Source organism: Ursus maritimus, unplaced genomic scaffold (genome assembly GCF_017311325.1).
Source record: "Ursus maritimus isolate PB19 unplaced genomic scaffold, ASM1731132v1 scaffold_29, whole genome shotgun sequence".
Lineage (NCBI taxonomy): Eukaryota > Metazoa > Chordata > Mammalia > Carnivora > Ursidae > Ursus > Ursus maritimus.
Genome location: NW_024425452.1, coordinates 6,010,718 through 6,038,570, shown reverse-complemented (window position 1 = coordinate 6,038,570; position 27,853 = coordinate 6,010,718). Strand labels below are relative to the sequence as shown.

The 27,853-nt window shown below is 45.4% G+C and overlaps 1 protein-coding gene across 4 annotated transcripts in view; it reads left to right on the top strand.

The window, feature by feature from the left end:
- ADGRF5 (adhesion G protein-coupled receptor F5) overlaps positions 1-27,853 on the top strand; it is a 101,866-nt gene that overhangs the window by 19,991 nt on the left and 54,022 nt on the right. For 2 of the 4 annotated variants that reach the window (XM_008691826.2, XM_008691822.2), the window contains exons 1-2: positions 9,598-10,885; positions 25,264-25,389. In XM_008691826.2, coding sequence (XP_008690048.1) covers positions 25,288-25,389 — 102 coding nt within the window. In that variant the 5' untranslated portion in view covers positions 9,598-10,885; positions 25,264-25,287. Of the gene's footprint in view, positions 1-9,595; positions 10,886-25,263; positions 25,390-27,853 lie in introns of those variants that run through there. The other 2 variants (XM_008691824.2, XM_008691823.2) reach the window with 2 other exon arrangements.

Sequence of the window (27,853 nt, the reverse complement as noted above, 5' to 3'; positions counted from 1 at the left end):
CTGCTCAGCACTGAGTCTGTTTGTTACTCTCCTTCCCCCTCTGCTCCTCCCCTCGCTCATGCTCTCTCTTTCAAATAAATAAGTAAAATTTTTTTAAAAAAGTAATTCACTACAGGTAATTTAAAACGTGGTGTTCTTGGTTTAACAAGTTAAGTGTGAAGTGTTTGGGTTCTCGAAGCTCAGTCATGAGCTCTGTTGTTTTTTCAGCATTCCACATCTCTATGCTTCTCAAAGGCACATTCTGCCTTTCCCCAGGGAGTTTAACTTAAGAAGTTTTGATTAACTTTCATGTGTTGCTTCATTTTCCATTCTCACCACTGCTGCCCCCAATTTTATGCTTCTCCTCAGCGGCCCTGGATTTCGGAGCCTTTGTTGCTCTTCCTAGACGTAGGCGGCGTCAGCCAGTCTTTCTGATTTCTTTCTCAAGCAAACACTGTCGTTGTGCCTGACATATTATGTATTCTTGAAAGGACATTTAAAAAGAATGCATTATTCTTTTGAAGAATCGAGAGAAGTGTTAGTCCAGGGACAGAACTGTTAGACATGATGTTGGAGCCAGGAGTGGTGACTCTGGATGAGGTGAGATGTATACTTTTGTGGGTGGCAAGTGTTACCACAAAGTGGCCTTCTCTGGCCGACTCGAGCTGATATTGGCCTATTGGTGTCACCTCCATATTGCGGGTCTTGGCAATTTTACTGAGCATCGGTTATGTGCCAGGGATTTCTAGCTCTGTCTCAGAAATTACTTCCACTCTTTGGCCAAGATGCTGGAGTTCCTTCCCGTCCATGTAGGGGGACTCCTGTAACCCTATTAACAAGCAGGGCATCACGCAGGGGGCATTAGTATGCACAGTATTAGCAAAACCATGCTGTGACCTTGCTTTTGGAAATACTGGACTCGCCAGATGGTGTGCATCTAGCCAGCTGAAGAAGGGAGGAGGATAAAACCAGTCTCCCCTTGATCCATTTATTCATTACACAAGTTTTAATTGAACACCTATTAGGTTCCTTTTCACTGTACCTAGTATTTTAGTTCATATTTTCTTTTATAATCCTATTTCCAAGTTAATAATTTTTAACTAATTTTTTAAGAGAGAGAGAGAAGGAACGTGCTTAAGTAGGGAAAGGAGCAGAGGGAGAGAGAGAATCTTACGCAGGTTCCATGCTCATCGTAAAGCCTGACGTGGGGCTCCATCCCACAACCCTGAGATCATGGCCTGAGATGAAATCAAGAGTCTGATGCTTAACCAACTGAGTGGCCCTAGTGAATAATTTTTAAAACTAATAGTTTAAAAATAGTTTTTAAACTTTCAGTTCTTGAGTGTTCAATTTTCTGCTTTCTTAAATACATCCCTAACCCAGGTTCATAGCTGCCATAGGAATAAAATTTAGGGAGTCCGTGAATTTGAATGAGAAAATACCTTTATTTTCACCAACCCCCAATTATAATTTAGGACTTTCTTTAATTAGGAACATAGGCAGCAAACCACCACAGTATTAGCTGTACCTATGACTTTGTCACCAATAGAAATCCCAGATATTTTCATATCACATTTCTAGGTTGCAGATCCTCAAATTCCAGTTTGTTCTTATTACTACTTAAAATTGTGTAATTATATTAAACCTGCCTCATTAACTCTTTTAATTGAAAACATTAACAAAGTAGTAAATATATTACTAAGCCACACTGTGTTTTGATATTTTGATAACTATATTGCAACGTAATTATTTTCCTTTGTAATCCTGTGTATTTTGCTTTATGCAAAAATATAATTCTTAAAAACATAATTCTGAGAAGGATCGGTAGTCTTCACCAGATGGCCAAAGGAGTCCATGGCACACAAGAATTTTTTACCCTGTTTTACTAGTGCTTCCAGCCAGAGTCAGTGAGACACAAACTTTTTCAGTCTTCACATGTCTAAAAATATCTTTACTTTGCTCTTGTCCGTGAATGGTCTTCCAAGTATGGAGCCAGATGATGTCACCCTGGAAGAAAGCACAGGTGAGAAAGGACAGTGGGATCCTGGACCCCACATGGGGCATGCCAACTTTTAAAGATCAGACAGAGGAAGCAAGGCCATGGAGGTTGATAGGAGGAACCAGGGGTGAGAGGGGAGGGCGGTAGGAAGAACACCAGAAGAATGGTTGCCATAGAAGCCAGAAGAATATGGGGTTTCAAGGAGGGAGTGGCCAACTCTCTCCAGTGGTGCTCCAGGATCAAGGAAGGTGAGAACAGTGAATGGACCGTTGACCAAGGTGACGTGGAAACCATGGTGAGCACCATGAAAGCTGCTTTGGGCAGTGTAGTAGACCCTCGAACAACACGGATTTGAACTGCACAGGTCCATTTATACATGGGTGTTTTTCGAGAAATACATCATTGTAAATCTATTTTCTTCTCCGTAAGATTTTCTTAATAACATTTTCTTTTCTCTAGCTTCCTTTATTGTAAGAATACAGCATATAATACATACAATGTACAAAATCTGTGTTAATCAACGGTTTATTTAATTGGTAAGGCTTCTATTCAAGAATAGACTACTGGTAGTTATGTTTGGGGGGATTTTCAACTGACCAGGGGGTCAATGCCCCTAACCTCCACATTGTAAAAGGTCAGCTGTCCCAGTGGAGGAAGACTGGCTTGACTGATTTTGGGACCAGAGAAGAGGAGTGAGAATACGGAGACAAAAATCTATGTATTCAGCTCTTTGCTTCAGCTTTGCTGTAATGGGGAACAGGAAAACGCTGCCGTCAATGGAGACAGAGAGAGAGACGTATGTCAAAGCAAGGCTTGTAAAGAGAGTTTCTGGAACATGTTTCTGTGCTGCTGGGACTGATCCAGTGCTGAGGAAGTAAGAGGAAATGGGACCCAGAGCCAAGTGGAGGAAGAGGCAGGCCAGAAGGAGCAGGGACGTGTCTTCTCAAACCAGAGGGAGGGCCAAAGAAGACAGTGCAGGTGCAAGAGGGGGTTGGAAGTTTACGTGTAGGAGGATGAGGGTTGCCACTCGATTGATTCTGTTTTCTCAGTGAAGTATGAGGCAAGGCTACTGCAAAGAGTGAGGAGAGAAGAGGAGGTGTGAAATAGCCATTTTGAGGAGTGAGAAAAATCACATAAATAATGAGAACGTCAGGCTATGTGACTGTAGCAATTCCACCAACAATTGGCAGGATTGCTGTCCGTGAGCTGCAGGTCTGCTCCCAGACACGATGAGAACTGCTTTTGGAAATACTACCCCCATATTCCCCACTTCTCTCTAACCTCATTGCCCTTCCTTTATCTTGACTCTCTTCCATATAGAAGCTTCTTTGATGACTTAAACTAATTCGTGCTTCTATACAACTCATTGGAAATGGACAACATGTCAATTGTTCAAAGGTATTGGAGTCAGAGTAGGGCTGTGCTTCACTTAAAGCAATTTGTCTCCAAAAGTGTAATTTTAGGCATTAGGGTCAAATGGATGCAGGTTTTCCTGTTGCTTCTCAAATCCCGCCACAAAGGTGACAGCCTATACTCCAGATGTTACCTGGCCCCATATTTTTTCAGACCATCATGGTGCCATTCACCACACTTTCCGTTCAGCTGCATCCCAACATGTTAGAATTATTTATCTTTCTTCCATGAAAGATTACAGGCGCTGGAAACATTGGGCTACGTTATGATTTAGGGCATCATTTCAGGCACTAATTAAGTTGTGAACCGAGCATCCTAAAGAAAGGTCTACAAGTTTAATACAAGTTTAATATCATCTCTTTCTCTTACTCAGAAATCGTCACTCCACCCTGCCCTTAGGTACAGGGATAAACTCCCTACCTCTACTGTGCAGTTGTCCCAGTTTAGAGTTAAGAGGAGAGCTAGTTGCCCAGTATCCAGAGGGGGCGGGGTGGGGACGGGCACCAGGGCACAATGTCGAAAGTCCTACATGGGAAGACAGAAGGTCTAAATTCCAATTCTGGCTCTGACACTAACGGGTGTTGCGACCTTGGTTGCCTCCCAACGTCCCTCTGCCACTAGAGAGCTGGAATGAATGATCAGTGGGCCCCTGTATAGAACATTCTTTGATTCTTACTTTTATCCTGGCGTGAATGACTCCTCAACTCATATTTATCTAGTGGTGTTGGCATCATGGCTGTTTCACTAATCAACTTGATAACATGTGAGGGAGAAATTACCTCTATAATCAGAAGCAAACATAGGGGAAATTTTCTTCTGGGGTCAGAAGAAGTGTTGTGGCCCTGAAAATAGGAGGGAGCAATGGAATGTGGGTGGGAGTTGCCTTTATCGGGACAGGGTTTTGCAAGTCCAAACTGGGGGCTGCCACATGTTTGCATACGACGCTCTCTGTTACGTGAGGTATACGGTAGGTGGTGGTGAAGATCAGATGCACAACAAAGAGCAGAGGTTAGAACAGGAGTGAGCACCCAGTGTGCGTGGACAGAAGAAGATGTGCTCTTTAGAGGAAATGCAGCTCCCTTCTCCATAGGTCCCTGCCCAGACCAAGATAAGAAGGAATACACGTGTCCTCAAATAACGTGCTCTTCCCCGTGATGCTGACAGAAGTGTGGGGGGAAGGACTGACGGAGGAGGAGTCATTGACAAATTTGGTCAATCAATGAGTGATGTCATGTCCATCCGAGCTGCAGCGTGTGAGTGACATATGTCATACTGTGGGCATCAGCAAGCACTTCCTGTTACACGAGTAGCATGTCACCTGTGAGAACTAAAGGTGGAACCTGAAGGCTGGGGATGGCTTACAGGACACTGATGGTCAACCCTCCCCAATGAGAGGTCAATAAAGGTCAAAAGAGGGCTGTTGATGATACCTCTATGGAGCCATGTCTTAAATCTGCCTCCATTTTCCCCCATGTGCTGTCCTTCCCTCTTCTGGGAAAATGTAGGAGGTAATACTGGGCATGGAGTCCAAAACAGGACTCCATTTGGAGTGTGCTTTGGGTTTCTGACAGAAGCCAGAGCCATCTCTGGGAGCATAAAAAGGCGACTACAGTGGGGCTGTCAACTGTATCTAACTGGTTCGAAAGACGGAAGCTTTGGGATCTTCCATAGCAAAGTAATATAACTATCTGGAAGGTATATACACAGAGAAGGTGTAATAACTCTTGTTTATCCGTCTCTTGGTGGAATGGGCCCAGTAACAGCAAGTGCAGATTAAACCTGAGAGGCCCCAGCTGAGTGTAAATATGACCAACTCCAATTAGCAGAGACGCTGCCAAGATATACACACCAAAGATAAGAATAAGACCATTTGTATACTATAAAACTGCCCAATTATTTGTTGGTTCCTTCCTTGCATAAGGACAGGTCAGTGCCAGAGGGGAATTTTCCTGGCCTTGATATAGAAACACCAAAAGAGAGCTGACCCTGGCCACAGGGGTCAAAAGGGTTACCAACATCTGGTTGTAGATTAAAAAAAACAGGGCTTGCCCTGCCAACACATGGAGGTGGGAAGGTTTTGCAAGTTGAACCGTTATGTACTTTTTGTACGCACTTCTGCTGTGTATACTAATGCTGTGGCATTCACAAGTTTGTGTGTCATACTTTCAACTCCTCTTCTTTAGTGAACAAACTGGACATCCCTGCTCTCAAGGAGCTTACATGCTAGTGAGGGGGATGGAAGGTGGAAACAGACAATAAACAAAATAAATAAGTACATTATTGTGCATGAGAGGTCTATGTGATATGGGAAAAACAGGGAGGGAGGATTGGGAAATGTGAAATGGCAATCGGCAAAGACCTCGGTAAGATAGCATTGTGGGAATGAGGTGAGGGAGGGAGACGCAAGGATATCTGGGCAAAGAGCATTCCAGGCAGAGAGCACAGCAAGTGCAAAAACTCTGAGATGGAATTGTGCTCGCAAGGAGGCCAGCATGGCTGGAGCAATGTGAGGGAGGGGAGAGAAGTAGGAGGAGAATCGAGGGAAGAAACAGTGGGAGGAGCAGAGGTGTCTGGGGGTGGAGAAGAGGCACTGCAGACCCCTGAAGGGCCTTGGACTTTGACTGTGAGTGTTGGGAGTGCAGGAGGGCTGAGTATAGGTGGATCTAACATAGCGTACTTTTTATGAGGACCATTCTAACTGTAGTCTTGCACAGAGACCAATTAGAGGCCACGATAATAATGCAGCCAAGAGATAATGATGGCTTGATGAGAATGATAGTGGTGGAAGGGGTAAGAAATGCCCAATCATGCATATATTTGGAAGGTAGAGATGATAGGATTTGATGACAAATTATAGAGTGTGCGAGGGAGAGCTCAAGGATGACTCTTTGACTTGTGGTCGGAGCAACCTGGAAGGATGACTGTGCCCTTTACTAAGATGGGAGACAGCTGGAAGGGCTAGTTTGGGAGGGCAGATCAGGACTTTAGTTTTGGTCACGTTCAGTTTGAGGTCCTACTGAATACCCAACTAGGCAGATATCAAGTGGGCAGTTGGACACATGGGTCAGGAATTCAGGAGAGAGGTCCGTGACTAAGACGTACATTTGGAAATTATCAGCACGAAGATTAAAACCATGCCGGAGCTCACCTGGGAAATTACTATCAGCAAAGAAGAGTTGCAAAGACTGAACCATGGGACACGCTGACATTAAGAGGGGGACCAGCAATGGATGACATGGAGCCGTTTTATTTTCTTTTTGCTTTTATTGATCGCCTACTATATGCCAGCAGGGTACTAGTTGCTAGGCAGACAAGAAATAAGACTAGTCCCTGCCCTCAGGCTGCTTACAGTCAATGCATTAAAATAATCATTTGGATGCTGTGTGGTAATTGCAAAAGACCTGGACCTGGAATTACAGGTCCAGGGAGAAGTAACACTTGTCCCAGGCTGGGAGGGATAGGAGGGTCCTTGGAAGAAATAACATCTATAATTTAAAAGGAGACTAAAAGTTACCTAGGTGAGCAAGAGTGAAGGGCTGGGCAGTGAAACAGTATGGAGCATGCTGGAAATACGTGTTAATTTGGTGCCAACATTTCTGCCTGAGAAAACAGCTCTGTACGGAATGAGGTGTGATACCCTCAAGCCTGAAGAGACAGGTCATGCCTACAAACACGTATAACATGACTGGTGGATTAATTACTCTGAATGCACCTCCACAGTCTGGTTGAAGAACCTGGGGTGGGACCTGCCACCGACTCCAACACCTTAGAATTCAGGAGAAGGGCCTCTGTCACAGCCACTGGAAGCCTTAGCTGCGCCAGGGCAAAGTCTCCCCATCAAGCCGCTACTTCTGGGTTTCAGCCGAGACCATCTGGTGGTTCCATTTTTTATTTGTCTTTGTTTTCATTGTCAAGTGAGTGGGACAAGCACAGAGTGTTCCTAGCAACAAACGGGACTGTGGGTGAGAGAGGAATTGCTCTTCAGGGAAGCAAAGGGACAGCCACCTTGACAACGCCCCGTTCCATGTCAGAGAGCCAACTGCGCCCACAGCCCACCCACAAGCCAACCCAAGCAGGAAATCTCAGAGCTTTTTCAAAGAGGCATTTACTCGCGGAGCTCACTCTGACGGTGGGGTGTTTCTTCAGGCGAGACCTTGGTATTTACAAGAAGAGTAACAAAAAGACTTGGATATCAAGCTCCCCGACATTGTTACTCTTTTTGTAAATTTCCCTTTGTCCTGCAGTGCGCTGACCACCTGGCATTTAGTTCTATCCTACAATTACTTTCCAAAGCGGTCAACTGGCAAAATTCTTTTAGTGTCCTTTACTACCACATTAATGCCCAGTATCCTCCTGGTTTTTCTTCATTCCCCCCAACACAGCCAGTGTCATTTATCTACATTTATCCTAATCCACTCAAGTTACCCTCAAAGGAACCAACTCTCATGACAAAGACAAGATGTATTTCAAAGGCACCTTCAAAGGGCCCATCTCTGCTGAACTAGAGGCAAACCTGGCAGAAAACAAAGGCGAAGACACCACCAAATCCGTACAGGCAGTTATATTATGACTACAAAAGTCTCCTTTCCACAAAGGTAACAATTGCCAACACTTACACCTGCTCCCTATATGCCGGCCACTGTTACAAGCATTTTAATCTTCACTGCAACCCTGAGGTAGGTACTATTATTACTCTGATTTTACAAATGAAAAAACTGAGGCACAGAAAGATTAAATAACCTGTTGAAGTTCCATGGAGCTGCTGGTGGGCAGATCTGGAGTCCATACTCTCAACCCCAGGCTCCTCGGGGTTTTCAAGACCTGGGTGTTTTTCCACTACTTGTATTTAATATTATACATTTTTAATGTAAGAAAGAATCTGGGGTATCTTTGTCCATTTCCTACAGAAAAAGTTAATACCTTAAATATCTAGCACGGGAAAGTATTTTGGAATATTTTAGAATATGATTTAAGCCATTTGGCTCCTTGTGTATGTGTTTTAATGCTCTTCCTAATATTTTTTTAGGCCAAGAGTAGTATTTTATATAGACTCAAAAGGTTTATTCTTCATGGTGATTCACTCCGTACTATTTTTAGCTTTTAGCTACAAATAATAGAAACCCCAACTGGAACTGGATTACATAATAAGAACTTTTATTGTGCCGCTAATGGTAAATCCAGAGGTAATGTGCATCCAAAACTGGCCTCACGTCCAAGCACACCCCACTGTCCAATAAGGAGAATGAGATCAGCATGGTTTAGACCAATCACGATGCACTCCGGCCCTAGGGAGCAAGTTGCCCGAGTTCCCCAGCCAGACTTTGGGCTGGCAGCAAGGAGGAAGTGGAGAGGGAGCTGGGGTGGGCAAACACCACACCTCCCAGGGACGATGTTATAGGATTTCTCTGCCTTCAGTGCCCAGGGATGCGCTTGGTCACGTCGCTTCGAAGAATGAAGAGGGAGACAAGATGACGAGTGGAGGGCAGCAAAAAAAAGTTTATTGAGCAATAGTACAAAGCTCCTGGGGAGGGGGGGCCCGAGAGTGTTGACCCGGAGTTTCTAAGATTAGGGGTTTTTATGAGCTCTTTTGCAGAATTACCTTAAGCAATCAGGGTGTGCTGACTCGTTGCCAATCAGGGCTTTGGCCACGTATCTGTCTACCTATTAGTTTCATGTCAACGTGCTGATGGTCGTTCTTGCTGGCATCTGGGGGCTTAGGTCTTAACTGCCCCTGGCCAGTGGTATTGAGAAACGCCTTGTGGTTGTCTTATTTTAGGCTGTTTTGCAGAAGTCATTTCTGCAAAGGCTGCAGAAGAGAATGCTAGTGTGGTCCAGTCTAAGCTGCAAAACAGGATGTCAGTGCTGTTTTATTTTAGCTGTCCTGACTCCATATTTTCTTCTTGGAGACCCTGGCCCTGACTACCTAACTGTCCACCCAAGTCCCGACAACGACACGGAGTCGACCAGAGCGTGTACAGTTGCGACTCAGCACTGAGAAGTAGAAATTTATTGTAAAGGTTCATCCTCTTTCTTCGTCAAAATTCTTAATATCTGTCTCAAGCCTGAGTACTAAGGGAGTTGGTGTGGCACAGGACAAGATTATGAGCTTGTAGGATTAGAGCCCCAGTCCCCAGAGAGTCACAAATAGTTCCGGAGCTCCTCCTCTCTGCCAGGCTCCCACTGGAGCCCATAAACTCAACAGGACTGTTCTCCACTTTCACACATAATAAAACCAAGTCTCAGGCAAGCGTTGTAATGTGTAAAAGGCCACATAAATAGAAACCCGTGGGACTACAATTTGAATCCCTACAGTCTGACGCTGGAGTCCTTACTCTGACGTGACAAGGGTTTCTCTAAATACAGCCTGGGGCCTGCCTGTATCAGACTCCCCTGGAGCTCCAGGCCTCAGTCATCACCCTCTCTGTGCGGACGGGGTCCGGAGTAGGAAACTGAACATTGCCCACACTCGCATGTAAGAACAAGTGAATGATAATCAATGCCTTCTCATCCGTGTTTTGACCTTGGGCACGTCACCGTTTCTCCTTGGGTGTAAGTTTCCTGACTTGTAAAACGAGGACGGGTAGGTCACTTCCAACTCAAAAACTCTCACTATAATTTATCTTTAAATCCAGCAACCTGACTGAAGACTGTCAACTGAGCCTTTTCCATGTATCTTCTTATCTTTAAATATTAGTGTTGTTATCAAGATGACGCTTGAAGCATCACAGCAATTGAGGCATAAATATCCATAGAGTTTTCCTAGAAATCTGAGAGAACCAGCTGTCCCCGTCGTGTGTTAGATTTGAAGTATAGCTCTCTCTAAAGCCCAGGGCTAGGACTAATGACAGCCTTAGGTCTTCTCATACTGTGGGGAATTTTTTTTTTTTTTTTAATTCTCTGACTTCTTGACATTGCCAGACACAAGGACCCACCATTGTTTTCCTCCCACTCCGAAAACACAATCTAATTTAGTGAACGTCTCCGAAGGTTTAAACAAGGCATCCCACACCACTCCTTAGCGCTAACCCATTTGGGGTTTGCTTTGGTTTCATTTTCCTGATTTTTTTGTTTGGTGAAAGAAAAGCAAGGACCAGGGGCATTGGCCAAACAAGTCTGGCCACTCAGTGGAGAGTTTTCTAGATAAGAAGGATCTGAAGGACTTCCCATGGACGTAAGGGAAATCGCACACGCCATCCGGGGAAGAGGACCAGGAAATCACTTCTTGTTTTTCAAACAGCAGCAAGCCTTTCACGGATGGTGCTGTGAGGCTCGGAGGACCACGGCAGGGGAGGCTCGGGAGAGGGGTGAGGCTGAGCTCTGCACGGAGCTGCCGGTCCTGCCTGAGCCCTCACAATGAATGCTGCTTGGCTTTGCCTTCATCGGGTGTAGGTTTTCTTGGAGACGGCAGGGCAAATGGCCTCATAGTGGAAACCTGGATGGTTTTCGGCGTCTGATCGGAGCAGAAGCCACCTTGGGGACTGCGGTGCTGAAAAGGTAACACGTCTTCTCCTGCTGTGGTTCACCTCCCTCCGTAGCAAGACCTCAGGGGCACCTCAGTCCCTTCGACACTCCTTTTAAGGCATCACCCACTTATGATCCTCTTTGCCTGATTTTCTTTTGCGTAGCTGTGACGTGTGTCACATGTGTGTCACATGTGTGTCACATGTGTGTCACATAAAGCATATTTGGTCAAGAACATTGTGCAGGCTGTTGGCCAAGTTGATGGGACTGTGTTTCGAGAGACTGAGTATCACGCTACCAGCTGGCATCTTCTAAGGGTTTCCTCTATAATAAAGAGAGCTTTCCTTTTTTTTTCCTTTTCTTTCTTTCTTTTTTTCTTTTTCTTTTCTTTTGTTTTTTTTTTTTTTTTTTTTAATGAATTTTCCCATCCCTGAAGCCAGAAAATACCATAAAACCAGAGCGCTTGTGAATGCTGCCCTGAGTGTTTCCATGGCCAGGCAGCCATGTTGCGGTTGTGCTGACGAAGCAAGAGGCTACACTGAGCATTCTCTCAGCTCCCAGGCAGCCACTGGGACAAGGGGTGAGCTGCAAAATGTTCAACTGTCACCTCTCACCCATGACTGAGGCGAAGGGTTTATGGTCCGTGCTAGGAAGGAAGTCAAGTAAAGTGCTGGCTTTGGGAGCTGGGCAGACTTGTCTTGAGCATTCTAGAAGGAGGAAAAGCTCTCCGCAGTGCGGCTTGCTTAAACCATGTTTTCTCATGCTTTGTAGAAAGCCAGGCCATGCCACTTCACTGGCATTTAGTGTTTTCCTTTCCTAAAGGGCTCAAGTTTTTGGTCTTTCATTTCTGAGTTATACCAGTAGTGCATGAATATATTCCTACGGTAATGGACTATCTCACGCTCTCTAGTACCTGCTCTTTTCTTCTCCTCCCCCCAATTACCCCATCAACAGTGCATCTTACCAGTTATTTCTGTCTTCTCAGCTCTCCGGACAAGCCAGGGCACAGAGTACAATAAATTCCCACTGCCAGATTCATTTATCCATCTTTAACAGCACCTTCCTCACTAAAAGATAAAATGACACATGGAGGGTGTGAACAGCTCTTTTAACACTTAGAAAAGTCTGAAAGAGTTTTACTCATTTCATCATTATTACTTTTGTGTTGACTTTGGCTTTGGCAAGTAATATTAATAATGGCTCCCCATGGATTAAACTCTAGATTTTCCAACTGGAGGTTTGGCTGTCTTTCTTGAAGGCATCAAAGGCAGCCTTGTTTTGGAAATGAAAGAAGAAAAAGAAAGGAAAGGAAAGAAAAGGAAGGCAAGGGAATGGAAGGGGAGGGAAATGAATTAGATAGTTGGATGAATGCATAGCTAACCAGCTAACTAGAAGCTAGTTAGATTAAATGGTTGGTCCAGGGAAGATAGGATGAGGGTGGGAGAGAGTCCCTTTTTATTTAATGGATGATGATTTTTTTTAACAGATAAGCTCACTTTCTACCTCTTTTAGCCTTCTGTAAAAGAGTGACCTTTTATTTTCCCCCTATACAATGTTAGGAGACAAGTGAAGAAGAAAAAAATCACTACGCACAAGCTGGTATGGGTCATGCAGAAAGAGTTTGGGAAGAAGCTACAAATAGACACTGTCGAATCCGAGAATAATTACAAAATACTTTCAGTTGTTATTTGGTATTTTCTTGGCCTTTCCAAGGCTTCCCTACCACCAGACTAGAAGGCCACTTGGCCCTGCCGATTTGGGACATTGTATAGTGCTTCTTGAAAGTCCTGTTAAATTTGCCTGCCCGGATCCCTCTCCCAGGCGTGGCTAATCCGGGTAATCACTTTGCCATACTGCGTGGTGCTAGCCCCGGCAGAGACTGCCCCTTCTTTCACCCCATCGCAGGGGAAGCAGATATCCTGTCTTGTTTTACGGAACACAAAATCGAAAGGTTCAGAAATCAAGTGGTTTGCCCAGCATCACACAATGGATCTTTTTGGCGCACCAAGATAAAAAAATAAATCCAGGTCTCTGGCTTTCCAACCCCATTTTTGGGTGTTAATGAGGATAGAAGGCATGGGGAGTAGAGAATTAACGTGATTGGCTGGATCCTATCAGCTTTGTAGCAACCTGGATGTCCAGTTTTGCTGGAGTTCTATGGTCCATCAAGCTATTGCCTGGACCACATTTTCGCAAATTCCAACACTCGCTGTCCATTTGTATCACCCCAGAAATTAACGAAAAGAAAACAATGCTTAGACACATCCCTGGAGCAACTAAATCAGAATCTCGGGGCATGGCATATATATTTTTTAAATCTCTGAAATGATTCTTTTATATAGCTGGGGTTGCGAACCACTGAGTCCTAACTGTAAGAGATAAAGTAGTTAACTGGAGAAGCAGAAGCAATCCTGATCATGTGCCCAAGAAGCTGGGGCAGGAAGTGCCCGCAGCTGTGAGCACGTGAGCAACGTGTAGTAGGATTCTGGCTGCTGCTGCCTATGACAGGAGCAGACTCATCTCACACCTGCACGTGAGAATGCAAGTTTTCCAACTCCCCGACAGGGGCAGTGCACCACCCCTGACTTCACTGCCCATACACCGGCTCGCTGTTCCTTGCGGATTTTTCAAAACCAGATTAAATGTTCTAGGTAAACAGGATGTGCTCTTCTAGTGTCAAATGATTAAGGGGGTCATCCATTTTATTCAGTGTCACTTTAACATGTGTGTCCCAAGCCCCAGAAATACTAATTATCCGTTGCACGATCTGCCGCTTTCTGGATTGATCTACGTATGGATAGACAGTAAATCAGGGTTGTTTATTTTAATCATGAAACATTCCCCTAGAACCTGCCCCCCCCCCGCCACCGACATCTCTCAATATAGTTCAAGCTAATATGGCTCCTCACTGTCATGTCTGTGTCCCGTACAGAGAGCGCTAGGAGGGGCTCACACAGCTTACGTCCATGTCCCTGGTGCCTGTGAGTTTCGGCACATAGAAGGTACTGCAGGAGGGCTTGTTGACCGAAACATCTGCATGGACTGTGGGTACACTGTGAATTCACAAGTTATTTACCAACTCGGCATTTCAGCTCACATGGCATGATTCCAGTCATGAAGGTTCAATCACTGACATCTTGCCTATTTCCTAAAAAATCATCCTCCAAGTGAAACCTTCAAAGGCATAGCTTGGTGGAAAGATCTGTACTGGGTAGACTTGCTAAGTGCTATGGAATTACCAAGGCAGAGAATCCTTTCCTTTAGTTAGCTTACACTTTAAGATTTTATTTATTTATTTGAGAGAGAGAGAGTGATAAAGAGCATGAGCAGGGAGAGAGGCAGAGGCAGACTCCCCATTGAGCAGGGAGCCGGATGCAGGGCTCGATCCCAGGACGCTGGGATCACGACCTGAGCCGAAGGCAGTCGCTTACCCTACTGAGCCACCCAGGCACCCCAGTTAGCTTATACTCTTCATAGGAGGCAACACACAGGCAGTGGGAATTTTAATAATAACTGATAATATCTGCTGAGTGTTTATCATGTGCCACTCTGCTCAGTGCTTTACAAAGGCTGTTTGTTCCAGTAACCTATATGTTACTCACAGAGATGTGCAGGGTAGTCAGGAGAAAGATGTGTTTCTGGAGGAGACAAGAAAAGAGGCAGTATGCTGTAAATATGAGGAGTTCAGACTTTGGCAACAGACTTCACTATTTTACCATCTGACCTGGGGTGTGTTATTTAATTTACTCATGCCTCAGTTTCTTCATCTGTAAAAGGGGGACCATGATAGTTCTACCAATGTAGGATTTAAGGATTAAAGGAGCCAAGTGTTCGCAGAGTGCTTAGCCTAATGCTTGGCATGTGGCAAGAGCTTGATAAATGATAGCAATTGTTGCTGTTACTAAGGAAATAGCAAGACCCAAAATGAGCCAAGCTCGGACAGGAGGAATGGGACGTTTCAGTTGCCAAGAATGGTTTGAGAAGGAGCTGAGAGGCAGCAATCCATTCGACCAACATTTATGGTTAATATTTATGACACATTTTGCCAAAGAAGGCACAATGAAAGCTTGTGAGTGGGCAGCCTGCTCTGTGTCCAAGCGTGGTGGGAGAAAAACGTGGCAGAGCTGGGTTCCCATTTAGGTTGTGGCGATCACGCCCGCCAGGTGAAGGAGCCCAAATATTCCCTGGTCACTTGAGAATGTTTGAAGGATTTGAATGCGGTAGACAGTAATCTATGGAAAATAGGGTTCTAGGCAAATGAATCTGCTGATGGTGTGCTGGGTTATTGAGTGGGTGGGGGAAGGAGTGAGGAAGCCAGTCAGGAGATTGCTGCAACCATCCAGGTGTGAGGTGATCGTGTCCAAACCACGGTGGTGGCCAGGGGACAGCAGGCAGCAGCGGAGGCAATGACAGGACTCAGCGCCTGGTTGAATTGCTGCTCCCTCTCCTCTCCTGCTCACTACCTGTGGCGTGGTGAGCCCGGCAAACCAGACAGCGAGACCGGCCATTGGCAAATCTGGAAAGAGGAGGGAGCCGTGAGAGAGAAGAATGACATTCAGTTTTGGGTGAGCTGAATTTTGACCCAGGTGCGAATAGTATGGTGGGGGAGACGTTCCTGATAGGTAGCAAAGAGATCAGGGTGGAAATAAAGCTTTGGGAATTCTCACGTAACTTGGTAATTAAAACAACGGAAAGGGGCAAGCTCCCTAAGAGAAAGGGTGTCAAGGGGGATGAACTCAGGACCCGGGACAGTTTTTGGCAGGCCCATGGTGGGGCAGTTGTGGGGAATCATGTGAGGAGGAGGGAAAGGAGCAAAAACTGGAGTGATGAGAGACCCCGGGGGGGGGGGGCGGTGCACCATGAAGGAGGAGACACTAAGTGACTTCAGAAATCAAGAACCCAGGGAGGACGAGGACTCGTGAAGAATGGCATTGACGAATATCACACTGTCCAGATTAAAGAAATCTTGGAATGTTTGTGACTTCTTAGGGTACTGTATTTTTGGGGGGAAAAAAATAGTAGTTTTTTCATCTTGAATCACATGCACGCTTTATTCTTGAAGTCTAACAGAATCCCTAGAGGGGGAAATGAACATTTCTGAGAAATGAAGTCACTGGCCAAGGACAGCAATGCCTTGTCTCAGGAGACAGAGTGGGCAAGGGCCCCTGAAAGCAGGAGACACAGGGGGCTGCCAATTATTAAAATGTTGGAATATTTGAAACCATGTTGTAAATTGCTCCCTTGAGCCCCTGGAATGCCCAGCGTGGTCCCCGCCCACCTCTACCTCAGCCACCCAGACCTCCCCACTATCCAGAATGACGGCCTCCAGGCCTCTCTCCTGCATAGTGACCAGAGGCTGCTCCGATTGGTCCATTATTATTATGATTAATACTTCAGTGTTTTTTTTGCATCTCGCTGAAGCGTAGAACCACAGAACTGTAAGGCTTGCACCCATACCCAAGCCCTCTGATACTCTCTCCAGCGCTACTGCCAGACGCAGGGCTACCCTCCCTTGCAACTGGAATGCACCCCTGGCATTGTTTTGCCAGGGCTTAGGGAAACCCCTCCACACGGCAAATGAAAGTAGCAAGATAGACGAGATAAGAGCTGAGTTAGGAACTTCATGTTTTCATAAAGATGGCAATCTCTTGCTTAAAGGTTAAAACCCTCCAGGGATTTACAACAAGGGAAGAAGTATAAAAGGTTATCAACCCTGCACACATGTGCAGTGTGTTTTGGAAAACTTGACCCCATTGTGTACAAACAAATGTTCCTCTGTAATCTGGGAGTCCTGTGCCGCCCCGACACAATGCTACTGCAGGACCCTAGTTCAAGGAAAGGGAAAATTAAATAGAAAAAAAATTTTTCAAGGCAGTCCTTTAATTGCCATTGTGGTTCGTGTTCGTGTTAAATAAATATTTAGCTTATCGCTCTGCATGTGCAAGGGATGAATCATCTAATTAAATAATGTCAGCAAAGATAAGTCTTATCACCTCTGCAGTTGAAAATACAGATCTAAGACGGCAGGCTCTTAAAGTTATACTTGAGGATTTTTAATCTATCTTTCTACAGTTTGGGAGGGAGGTTACTGATGGTACCCTGTGCCTCATGGAGATGAGCGAAGAGTAATAATCCCAGCAAAATTTGCAATCCCTCCTGAAACTTGGTATTACTGTTTCGCATCTGTCATCAAAAGGAATCTGCTTTGAATTATTTTCGAGTCGTAGAATGATGCATGCTTTTATCTATTTTCAGTCTCTCACCTACTATTTTCATCAGAAGTACATGTTTAAAAGAATAGCTACGTGACCATGTAGTCTATACCCCAGAACGTGCAAAACGGGAATAGGGAGACAGGCCAGTGGCTTTTTTCGAAGGGGACAGTAGCTTGTCTAGTGAGCCAGTCACAGGCCAAGCGTTAGTAGGAGGCATGGCTTCCCTTGATGGAGTCCTCTCGTGCCATACAGTTAGCTCCTTTCTTAAAAAGAAAGTCACACATTTAACATCACTACTGTGTGTGATGGGAGAGCCGAGCAGGGTACACATGGGAAAAATCTCCACTCTCTCCTCCACCTTGCAACCAAATTTCTTCAGTTGTATACCCTCGCCGTCTCCACGTCCTCATCTCCCACTCAATGTACACCTGCCCTCAATGTGATTTCCTCCCCACTCACTCCAAGGAGAGCCCCCTTACTGAGAATACATCATGTGTCCAAATCCTATGGGCAATCTCAGCCCCCTTCTTATGGTCCTTTCAGCACCACTGGACGTGGTTGGCCATGGTCTGACCGGATCTTCCCTGATTCCAGGCTCTTCTAGCCTTGTTTCCTTCCTGCCTCTCTGGTCTCTCACTCCCAAACATCTTGGCTCAATCACCTTCTTTGACAGGACCTCTGGTTGTTGGAATTCTGTGGGCCTCAGTCCTAGGCTGTCATCTCTATTCCCTCTGCCACTTACTAGCTGTGTGATTTGGGGCAAAATATTTAACCACTCTGTGGCTCAGTTCATTTCATATCATACTGTTCATTAGATATCATACTAAACCCCTTGCACTGTAATTGCTGTGGGGACTAAAAGATTTAATACAGTCAATGCTCAACTCAGTGCCTGGCACCCAGTAGGCGCTCAACAATGGACTAGTGTTCTGATTACTCTCCTTGGTCACAATTTCACAGTCATAGTGAAACAATGAATTGTGTCGCTGATTCTTCAATGATGCTTATTTCTTCCATTAGACTCTAAGCTCCACGGAGACAGGGATCATTCCCTTGTTTTCTATTGCTTCCTCTGCACCTAGCAGAGTGCCCGGCACTCAGCAGGGCTTAATCAATGTTTGTGCTGAATGAATACAGAAATGGATACATGAGTAAGGGAGTAAATAGAATTGCTCCATGATATACTTAGAACAATATATATAGCACAAGGAGGAAGGTTAAGGACCTCGATTAAGAGCGGGTGTTCGGAGGAAGTAGAGACTATTTATAGCTGAACAGATCAAGGAACCTCCAGCCAGGAGGATAGAATTTGAATATGCAGTGATTTTCCTGAGTCCCAGAGGCAGGGAAAGATGGAGATTACCAAACCAAGTAAATGGCAGGATTATTTTGCCAAACACCGAAAAATAGTTTGACAATGATAACTGCCCCTCCCCACCGCCAGGATGAGAATTCTCAAAGATTAGTTTCTGCATTTTTACTTTTGCATGAACACTGGAAAACCCCTTACCCTATTTTCAATTATGAAAAATCAACCCCTTTTGGTGGTGAAAATCTGATCAATGCTTATTAAATATGCTTGCCCTGGAATATAAAATCCAGGTCATGGAAGGCCTTGAGTATCAACGAAAGCAATTGCTTCTATTCTAAAAGCAGTGGGGAGCTGAACAGGGCATAACATGTGAGAAGGGCGCTTCTGGAAGATTAATCTTCTAACCATGTAGACGATGGGGCAGGAGGGAAAGAATGGAAGCCATTGCAATGGCTCACATGAGGGGCCTGAACCATATCGTTAAGTAAGAGGTGGGTGGGATAAATGCGAGAGAGAGTTTTGGTTAGGCTCAGAGCTCTAAGTGATGTTACCTTGCCTTTGAAATAAACGTGAGAAATTTTAGACTCTGAACAGTAATGGGACTTCAGAGGCCAACTCCCATATTGAGTGTGGTCCACTCTCTGCCTTTGCTGATAACACAGTTGAGATTCTGAAAGATGAAGCGACTTGCCCCAGATCACACAACTGGTTAGGGGCAGAGTGAGGCTAGAATTCATAGTTCCAGTTGCCTGATCAGTGTCCATACAGAGAAAGTTTTCCGCTTATTCCTGTTGATATCCCACCAGGAAGGCCTTGTAACCCAAAGGGTAGCCCTAGCGGGATACACTGTCTGGCTTATAGTTTTGCCACCACTGTGTGTCAGCTGTGTGGCCTTGGTGAATTACTCCTCCTTCTAACTTCCCATTTCTCCCTCTGAAAAGTAGAGAGAATTGAGTGGTATTGCAGGATCTTCGAGAGGGTTGAATGACATGATCCTTGGGGAGAGCTTAGCATCACGCCTGGAACAGAGTGAACACCTCCTAAATCACAGGGATCCATACTTCTCAGCAGCAGCATCTTTGATGACAATGACTATCCACAGTCCTATCAGAAATGGCTTGCCTGACTGTAGGACACCATTATTATCTAGAATTTTAAGAGTGCTCGGTTGGCCACCTGAGTCCTGACTTTGAGGCTCACAGCCCTTGCTAGGCCTCAGTTTTCTCATCTGAAAAACTAAGGGGTGTGGAGGGTGGGGGCAGTGCTGGGACTAGAGATGAATTCTAATTTGTCTTCCAATTCAGACAGTGTGTGTTTACGCTCTGTTCAGATACACCGATAATTCATTGTTCAGTTTTCATAAAAACATACTCGGAATAAGCACTCAATAAATGTTGAGCAGCAGACCAGAGGATCACACTCACCCTTTTTAAATAAAAAATAGGGGAGTATCAAGGCGCCCGGGTGGCTCAGCCGTTAAGCGTCTGCCTTCGGCTCAGGTCATGATCCCAGCGTTCTAAGATCGAGCCCCGCATCGGGCTCCCTGCTCAGCGGGAAGCCTGCTTCTCCCTCTCCCACCCCCCTTGCTTGTGTTCCCTCTCTCGCCGTGTCTCTCTGTCAGATAAATAAATAAAATCTTTAAAAATACATAGGGGAGTATCATTTTTATTGAATTCCAATTAGTTTTCCAGGGCTGCCATAACAAAGTCCCACGGACTGGGTGGTGTAAACAACAGAAATCTATTTTCTCACAGTCCTGGAGGTTAGACTCGGAGATCAACACGTCAGCGGGGGTGATTTCTTCAGAGGCCTCTCTCCTGGGCTGCTAGATGGTCATCTTCCTCTGTGTCTTCCACGTCCTAGTCTCCTCTTCTTATTATAAGGCCACTGGTCGTAGGGGATGAGGCCCCCCTGTAATGACCCCATTTTAACTTAATTACATTTTTAAAGACCCTGTCTTCAAATAAGGTCACATTCTGAGGTACCGGGGGTTAGACTTCAACATGCCAATTTTGGAAGGACACAACTCGGCCCACAATGATGACCAGCCCCTTGTGTGCCCTTTTGTGCATTGTGGGTATGATCTCCAACGTCCACAGTCATGCTGCAGGGCGGGCGCAGTGATCCTTGCCATTCCTATCCGCAGACTGAGGCTCGGTGGGGCCAAGCGTCTCACCCATGGTTATGAGTGGTGGAGCTCGAGTCAGAACACAAGCCTGTTTTGCTTCAAAGCTGGTGTTCTTTCCACTCCAGTCTACTACAGGAAAGAGGGAATCACCTGAGTCCTAACGCCACCCAAGTCTCTTTCCAAGTCACAGCAAAAATAGCTCTGCCTTCTTTGGGGCCAGTCATTGTTCGGGAGAACAATGTCCTCCTGGGGACCGTGGCTGAGCCTGCGTCACAGTGGTTGGGCAAGCTACTCAAGGGAACCCCCACGAGGGGCGCAGGGGACTGCTAAACCTCACCCTTTGGGCTCCTTTTGTTCCCTCTGCTGATGCTGTTCTCCTTTGCCTGAGGTTCTCTTTTCTTTCTCTATTACACATGAAAGCATCACCCATCCTTCAGAGTCTGGCCACAGACCCCGGTCACTGCCAAACTCATCCCGCTCCACCTCCCGCCCCCATCCTCAGTTCCAGGCATTCTTATCACTTGTATACAGCAGCTCACTTGGGAGACAGGCCAACGTGGGGGCGGATCTGGCTCTGTTACTTACTAGTTGTGTGTTCTGGGTGAATTCTGCAACCTCTCTGGGCCTTCGTTTTCTCACCTATGAAATAGGATAAAAATACCTATGTCCCGGGGTCATTGTGAGAGGCGCGCTAAGTGAGTTCACCTATTTACTGCACTTAGCACTGTGCCTGGTATATAGTAGACATTCAGCACGTAGTGGTTTTTACGTTGATGTTTTTCAGTCTATGTTTGGCATCTTACCAAGGAGACTGAGAGCTTCTTGGGGGCAAGGACCAGGACTCATTTCAATTCATGATGGCAGAGCACAATTTGGGGCTGCAGAAAACACTCTGTATTTGTCAGCGCCTGAGTGCGCAACATATTTGATACTAGATGAGACGTAAAATACAATCTCAAGTAACAGCGTCCGCTATGGGATCGTATCAAAAACTATTGGGTAGGGGGCGCCTGGGTGGCTCAGTCTCTTAAGCATCTTGATTTTGGCTCAGGTCATGATCTCAGGGTCCTGAGATCGAGCCACATGTCGGGCTCCGTGCTGAGCATGGAGCCTGCTTCAAATACTCTCTTTCCTTCTCCCTCTGCCCCCACCCCCCATTCATGTGCGCTCTCTCTCTTTCAAAACAAACAAGCAAAAAAACAACAAAAAGCTATTAGGTAGATCACCTCGGAACCCACACTCCCATTCATCCATTCATTCATTCACCATTGACTAATTGCTTTCTAAATGCATTTCTTCAAGCTTCCATTTCTCCATGGTTTCTGTAGTAGAGAGAGCTATAGGCTGGTGATGGAAGGTTCTAGAGTGCAGGGGAATGTGGAAGGAGCCATAGATTGCTGAAAATACATATCTGCAGACCTCAGACTTCCCTATGCATCAGAAACAGCTTGGGTGGATACAAAATTTTGGCTCCCACCCCCCTAGAAGTTCTACTTCCATTAGTCTAGGTAGATTTTAAAACAACAAACAGCAAATGGAAAAAGGAAAATAAGAAGCTCCCCAGTTGATGGTTCTGGTGTGCAGCCAGGAATAAGAACCATTGGAGGAGATGATGCACAAATACCACGGGGAACTTTTTTCCCTAGGCAATGCTAAGGGGAGGGACTGCGCGCCAGGCTAAAGGCTAAAGTAGGGAGCAGAGCCCTGGGCTGGAGGCAGGAGGAGGCACCAGCTCAGAGACTGAGCAAGTATGGGTTCATATTGTCACCTCACCTTCCTCCTCCCCAAGAGGAACCAGGAGAGTATCCAGGCTAAGGACCCCAGGAGAGGGGGTGCTAAGGATACCAGAGAGCACGAAAAGGCAGAACTGTGTAGAGCTTAGGAAATAAATCGTTTCCAGAATGAATCCACTATTGCCTACTTAGATGGAGCTGGAAATTACAACTTGATGATGACTTTGGGACACCAGACCTCACAGACGTGGCCATTTTGTGAACATGCTTTCCACCTTGCAAAGGCATGCGAGCTCATTTGCTCCTCTTCCCCTCCCTCCCCCTCTCCCGCCAATAAAGTCTGGACAGGTCAGGGCTGATGAAGGGTTTCCAGGAGAGCAGCTGATTTGGAGCACTGGTGGTACCTAGGATTTAGGAGATTAGTTTCCTGGTCTGTTTCAGGCCAGTCTCACAGTGGCGGTTCCTGATGCATAATCAGCCTGCAAGAGAATGTCATTATAGGACTGCTTCAAGGAAACCAGACCCCCACCTTGCAAATGCAGTGCTGCTGGGAATCCTGAGGACTTATTCCTGGCATATGATGTCAGGATGTTTGATTTCCCTTTCCCCGTCTTCTAACTTCACAGACAGGAAAATAGGACCAGAGAAGATCCGGAAGTTGCTCATCACCCCAGGGTTTGTACTGAGCATGAGATCATACGTCCCAGCTTTTTCTAAGACACAGCTGGCTCATTCACGTTGGCAAGTTTCATTAGACAGTATCCAGGACTTATAATTTAAAAAGAGAAAGAAACTGAGAGCAACATCAGATAATTTTTGTTCTTCTCTGCCTGTTTGTTTCTGTGTTTCTTGGCAGTTGTCTGCCATTTAATCCAGGAATGTAGAGTGAATGTGAACTTCTAGGGGATTTACAATTAAAGGGACCCTACTGAAGATACATTGCCTTGCATCTGGGGTTCCACTCCCTGCCTTTAATCGGGTGAATTTGGATTTTTTTTTCACCATTAGCCAAGTTGAACAGCCTCCATTGGCTCCTCATGGATGAGAATACATGTGAGCTGAGGGTTAATGAAAGATTACTGCTATAGGTAAGAGAAGTTTGTCTTCAGGTATCTCCCAAAATGTAGGAACTCCAAAAGCTGAGCTAATCTTCAGCTGGTATCACTGTTCTGATTGGCCAGGCCAATGGTATGACCAAACAAACTGGTTGTCAAATATTTTTAATATTACCTTTCCATCAACATGGTGGCATTCTTTTTTCAAGTGCAGAACCCACCCCTTACCCTTACTGTGGAAGCGGTGTCTGGGTTTCTGTTCTCATTCTCCTGCATCCAGAGAACATTCCCTTTCCCACAGTGGGGTCCCGTCTCCATCCTATTGACTTATGAGTTTGTTGTCACTAAACAGGTCAATAGAGAGAAGAGTGTTAACTTCATCAAGAACTGTCCCTAGGGAAGCTGAGGGAAGACGGGGACAGTGAGCAGCATTGGCCATTGGCCTATACCAAAGGACCAGACATGACCATTTGGAGACATTATAATTCTTGCTAATTCTGACCCCCAGTGCACCACTGGGAAATGGTGGAAAGGGTATAGAGTTAGCTCTAGTCCCTCTAACCCTGGGTTCCTCCCTGGCTGTCACAGGTCAAGGGAGGCTCATTAAACATTCAGTTACTAACTGCTTCTATCTGGAAGCAGCTAGTCGAGTGCACTAAGGTGGGGCCTGAGAAGGTTAAATTGCCTCCTACGTACCCATTTCATCCCAGGAGCAGTTGCTATCACCAGGCTCGGTCTGCTCGATACCCACAAAAGCCTGTTCCCTTTGAACAAAGGATCGGTTGCTACGCTTGCCCTATGACAGATGCATCTGGTTGAGATATCTATTCTCGTAACCTAAATTGCGAAGCATTTTCCAAAACCCATTGAGTTGCAGAATTTTAAAAATGTATTTTGATTGCCAGATCTGCAAATTGTGTCAGTTTTCCAGGGCCTTATGCTTCCCTCTTTTCCACTGGGGAAGAGGAAAAGAAGGCAGCCAGCAGCTGGTGATTGAAACACAATTCTCCCTGGCGTGTGAGTCTTGGCTACCATCTGTGTGTTATCCTGGCCATGGTCCCCTGGCACTCGCCGCAACGCCTGGGCCGAGGCCCGCCCTTCCTGATGGCTGCCCTCTGCACTCCACCAACGACCAGCGTGAGCCCATGGCAGCCTGCACCCCTCGCGGCTCTGGATGGGTTTTAATCATCTGAGCCCCAGGAAATTCTGTGAGAAAACAAGAGGAGGTGTAACTCTTCCCGTTTCACAGATGGGGAATATCGGGCTCAGGGAAGATGAGTGACTTACCCAATGACACACCATATACAGCGATCTTGGATCTTAATGTGTATCTTCTGTCTCTTGGTCTACTGCTCTTTTCATGGAAGTACATGGCTGTAAAAATGTCAGTGAGGAAAGGAGTCTGTACAAAGCTGTTTGTCCGGGTCCGCAGACCCGCGAGGGTTGGATTAATGCAATCTGATACCCAACTTGTTAAGAGCAGTGGTGATTAATCTAGTCACCAAAAAAGTTCATCTTGATCATCAGCATTATAGAGGTAGCTGTCAAAAACCAGTGCGTAAGATGGGACACGTTATGTGAATATCCCACCTTATGCGCTATATTCCTATAAAAGACTATAAAGTACGGCTTATATATTTGTGACTAAGTCCGGGATTTTTCATACTAATGAGTCATAGTCCATTAATATGCATCATGAGGTCAATTTAATGGGCTGCTACCAGAATTTGAAGGAAAAATGGGTGAGATAGGATAGGATCGAACTGAAAATATCAGAGTGTGATGTATTTAGCAAAGGTAAGTACTGTACTCTGGATCCTTTTGTTCATTTCTTGTGTACATGTTATTCATGCCCCTCCCGTTGTTCTCCTCTTTTTGTCATGTGACCTTCGAAACAGGGTTTGCTAGATCTGTCTATGTTTGATAAACAAATTCTTCTATCTCTAAACTATCGTATTTACATTTCAGGCAAAGCAACTCAATCCTAAAGAAATGCAATCCCCAAGGAGAACCACATTGTGCTTCATGATTATTGGGATTTATTTTTCCCAAGCTACACTGAACTTGAAGTTAGAGTCTATCGTTCATCCCTTGGTGAGTACACCCATGTCAGCTAAATTTTTCCTTGTCAAATTTTTCTGATTTCCTGGGAATGTCACAGACGGAAATTGCTTTAAAATAAATCTTTAAGGCCCTTGAGAAAATGTTGCAAATGCGGGGGAAAGGGTGAACATAAATGGATGTCAGTGTGTCTACTGGGCTACCACTTAGCATACTCTGACATTAGTGGTGGTCAAGGGAACAGCCCCCAGCCTCCCTCCTTAACTAAATGGCCACCTTGAGGCCTGAAACTCCACTCTGAAACTGACAACAGTGACTAGAAGGCAGATGGTGAGAGTGGGCAGGACGCACGTTCTCAAAGGATTCATTCAAACTTGATCATCAGACTAGAACGCATTTCAGAAGGGGCGTGTGTGTGTGTGTGTGTGTGTGTGTGCGTGATAATCACAGGCTGATAGAGCCGATGGGGCCATAGATGTCATTTAAACGTCTTGCTGACAGATTATCAGGTGGTTTTGTTTTGGCTTTGGGAAGTTCATGGGATATTAGCTTAACGAAAGAGGGTGATGAACATTCCCTTACTCCTTATGGGAATTATTAGTTACTCCTTCCTGAGGCCACCCCAGACACCAGAGACAGGGCATGTTACTCGTTATGAAATCTTGGGAAACTGATGTAATTCTGTGTCTCCATTTGTTCACCTGTAGAACGATGATAATAGTACTGATTTCCTGATTGCTAGGATAATTGGATCAGTTAGTATTTGTGAAATGCCTTAGAACAGTGCCTGGCACGCAGGTTTTTTGCTATTATTATTTATTGGTCCCACTGTAATGGCATCTTTTGCTACCGATTTTTAAAAAAGATACCTAAGTGCTATTTTATTCAGTCACTATGAGAGCTCATTGGTACTTTCTGGCATCCTAGAATGTCGCTTTTTGCTCTGCTTTGTACTTCTTCGTTTTAATTCTTTGTCATCTATTCCAACGATCAATCCTGGTGTTTGGTAAGACATTTATTTATCTATTTATTTACTTATTTATTTAGAGAGAGCGTGGGCAGGGGGAGGGACGGAGGGAAAGGGGGAGAGAATCTCAAGCAGACTCTGCATGACTCGATCTCATGACCCCGAGATCATGACCTGAGCTGAAACCAAGAGTAGGACGCTCAATTGACTGAGCCGCCCAGGCGCCCCCAGTCCTGTTTTTATAAATGTGCTTGCCTGATCTTTGTTCTTTGTTTAGCCTTTAATGTAGCACTTCGTGTTAATGGTTCTCTTACAAACAACACGGGCATGAAGTTTTTTTTCTTTTAAACCAAACCTGAGTAAATCTGACTTTGATTTGGGAAGCACAAATTTATTTACATTTAATGTCGTATATAAGACGCTTGATCTTACTTTCAGGATTTTCTTTTACGACTTTATGCACTTCCTCCTCTTTTCTGTTTTCCTGTCTTTCATTTGACCTCGGTTTTCTTTGTCCTTTTCACTATTTCTTTCATGACTTGGGAGCTATACACCGTGTGTCTCTTCTCCCAAACTCCAGTGTGGGCTTCACCTCGTGTGACCGTATGCGGCAGCTTGCTCAGATAAATAGGAGAGAAACACTTACCCTTCCTATGAATTCACAGGGTCAGTATAGTGCTCTAGTTACTCAGGCCTGGGCGGGCGGGGCGGGGAAGCCTCAGCATGAGGTCATCTCAGCAGTGGGGTCAGCTGTGCCTCTGTTCCAGGTTTTCCTAGCACTCATGGCTGCAGTGGTGCCCTCTCGCCAGGCCAGGCTGGTCCTCACTGCGGTGGTCCTAACAAAGCCCCTCCATCTGTCTGGGGGCATAAGCTGGTCAGGGGATAAGCCAGTGACTTCCCAAAGTTGCTGGCGGAGTTCAAACTCTGTCTTCCTGGGAACTCCCACCACCACCCCAAAAGGTCCCACATTTCCTCTCTAGATCTGCCTTTGAGATATCATATCTTCATACAACCCAAAGGCAGAAGACTCCCTCATTAGAGAGATGACCTTGAACCTACCTCATCAACTTATCCTGCCCTAAGCAGCTCCTCAGTTCCCAAGGCTGACCTTCTACCTTTTTAAATGCAACACGTAGTAATGAGCTTTTAAAAACTGTTGTGGTAAACATGCACACAATTTATCATCTTAACCATTTTTAAGTGCATAGTTCAGTAGCCTTAAACAGACCCACATTACCACGCAACCCATCTGCAGAACTTTTTCACCTTGCAAAACTGAAAATCAATAGCTATTAAACAACAGCTTCCCATTTCCCCCTTCCCCTGGCTCCTGGCAACTGCTATTCTACTTTCCCTCTAGGACTTCGACTACTTTAAGTCCCTCATGTAAGTGGAATCATCCAGTATTTGCCCTTACGTGACTGATTTCACTTGGCATAATGTCCTAAAAATTTACCTATGTGGTAATAGGCGTGCGAATTTCCTTCCTTTCTTAAGTCTGAATAATGATCCATTGTACGGATATCCCAC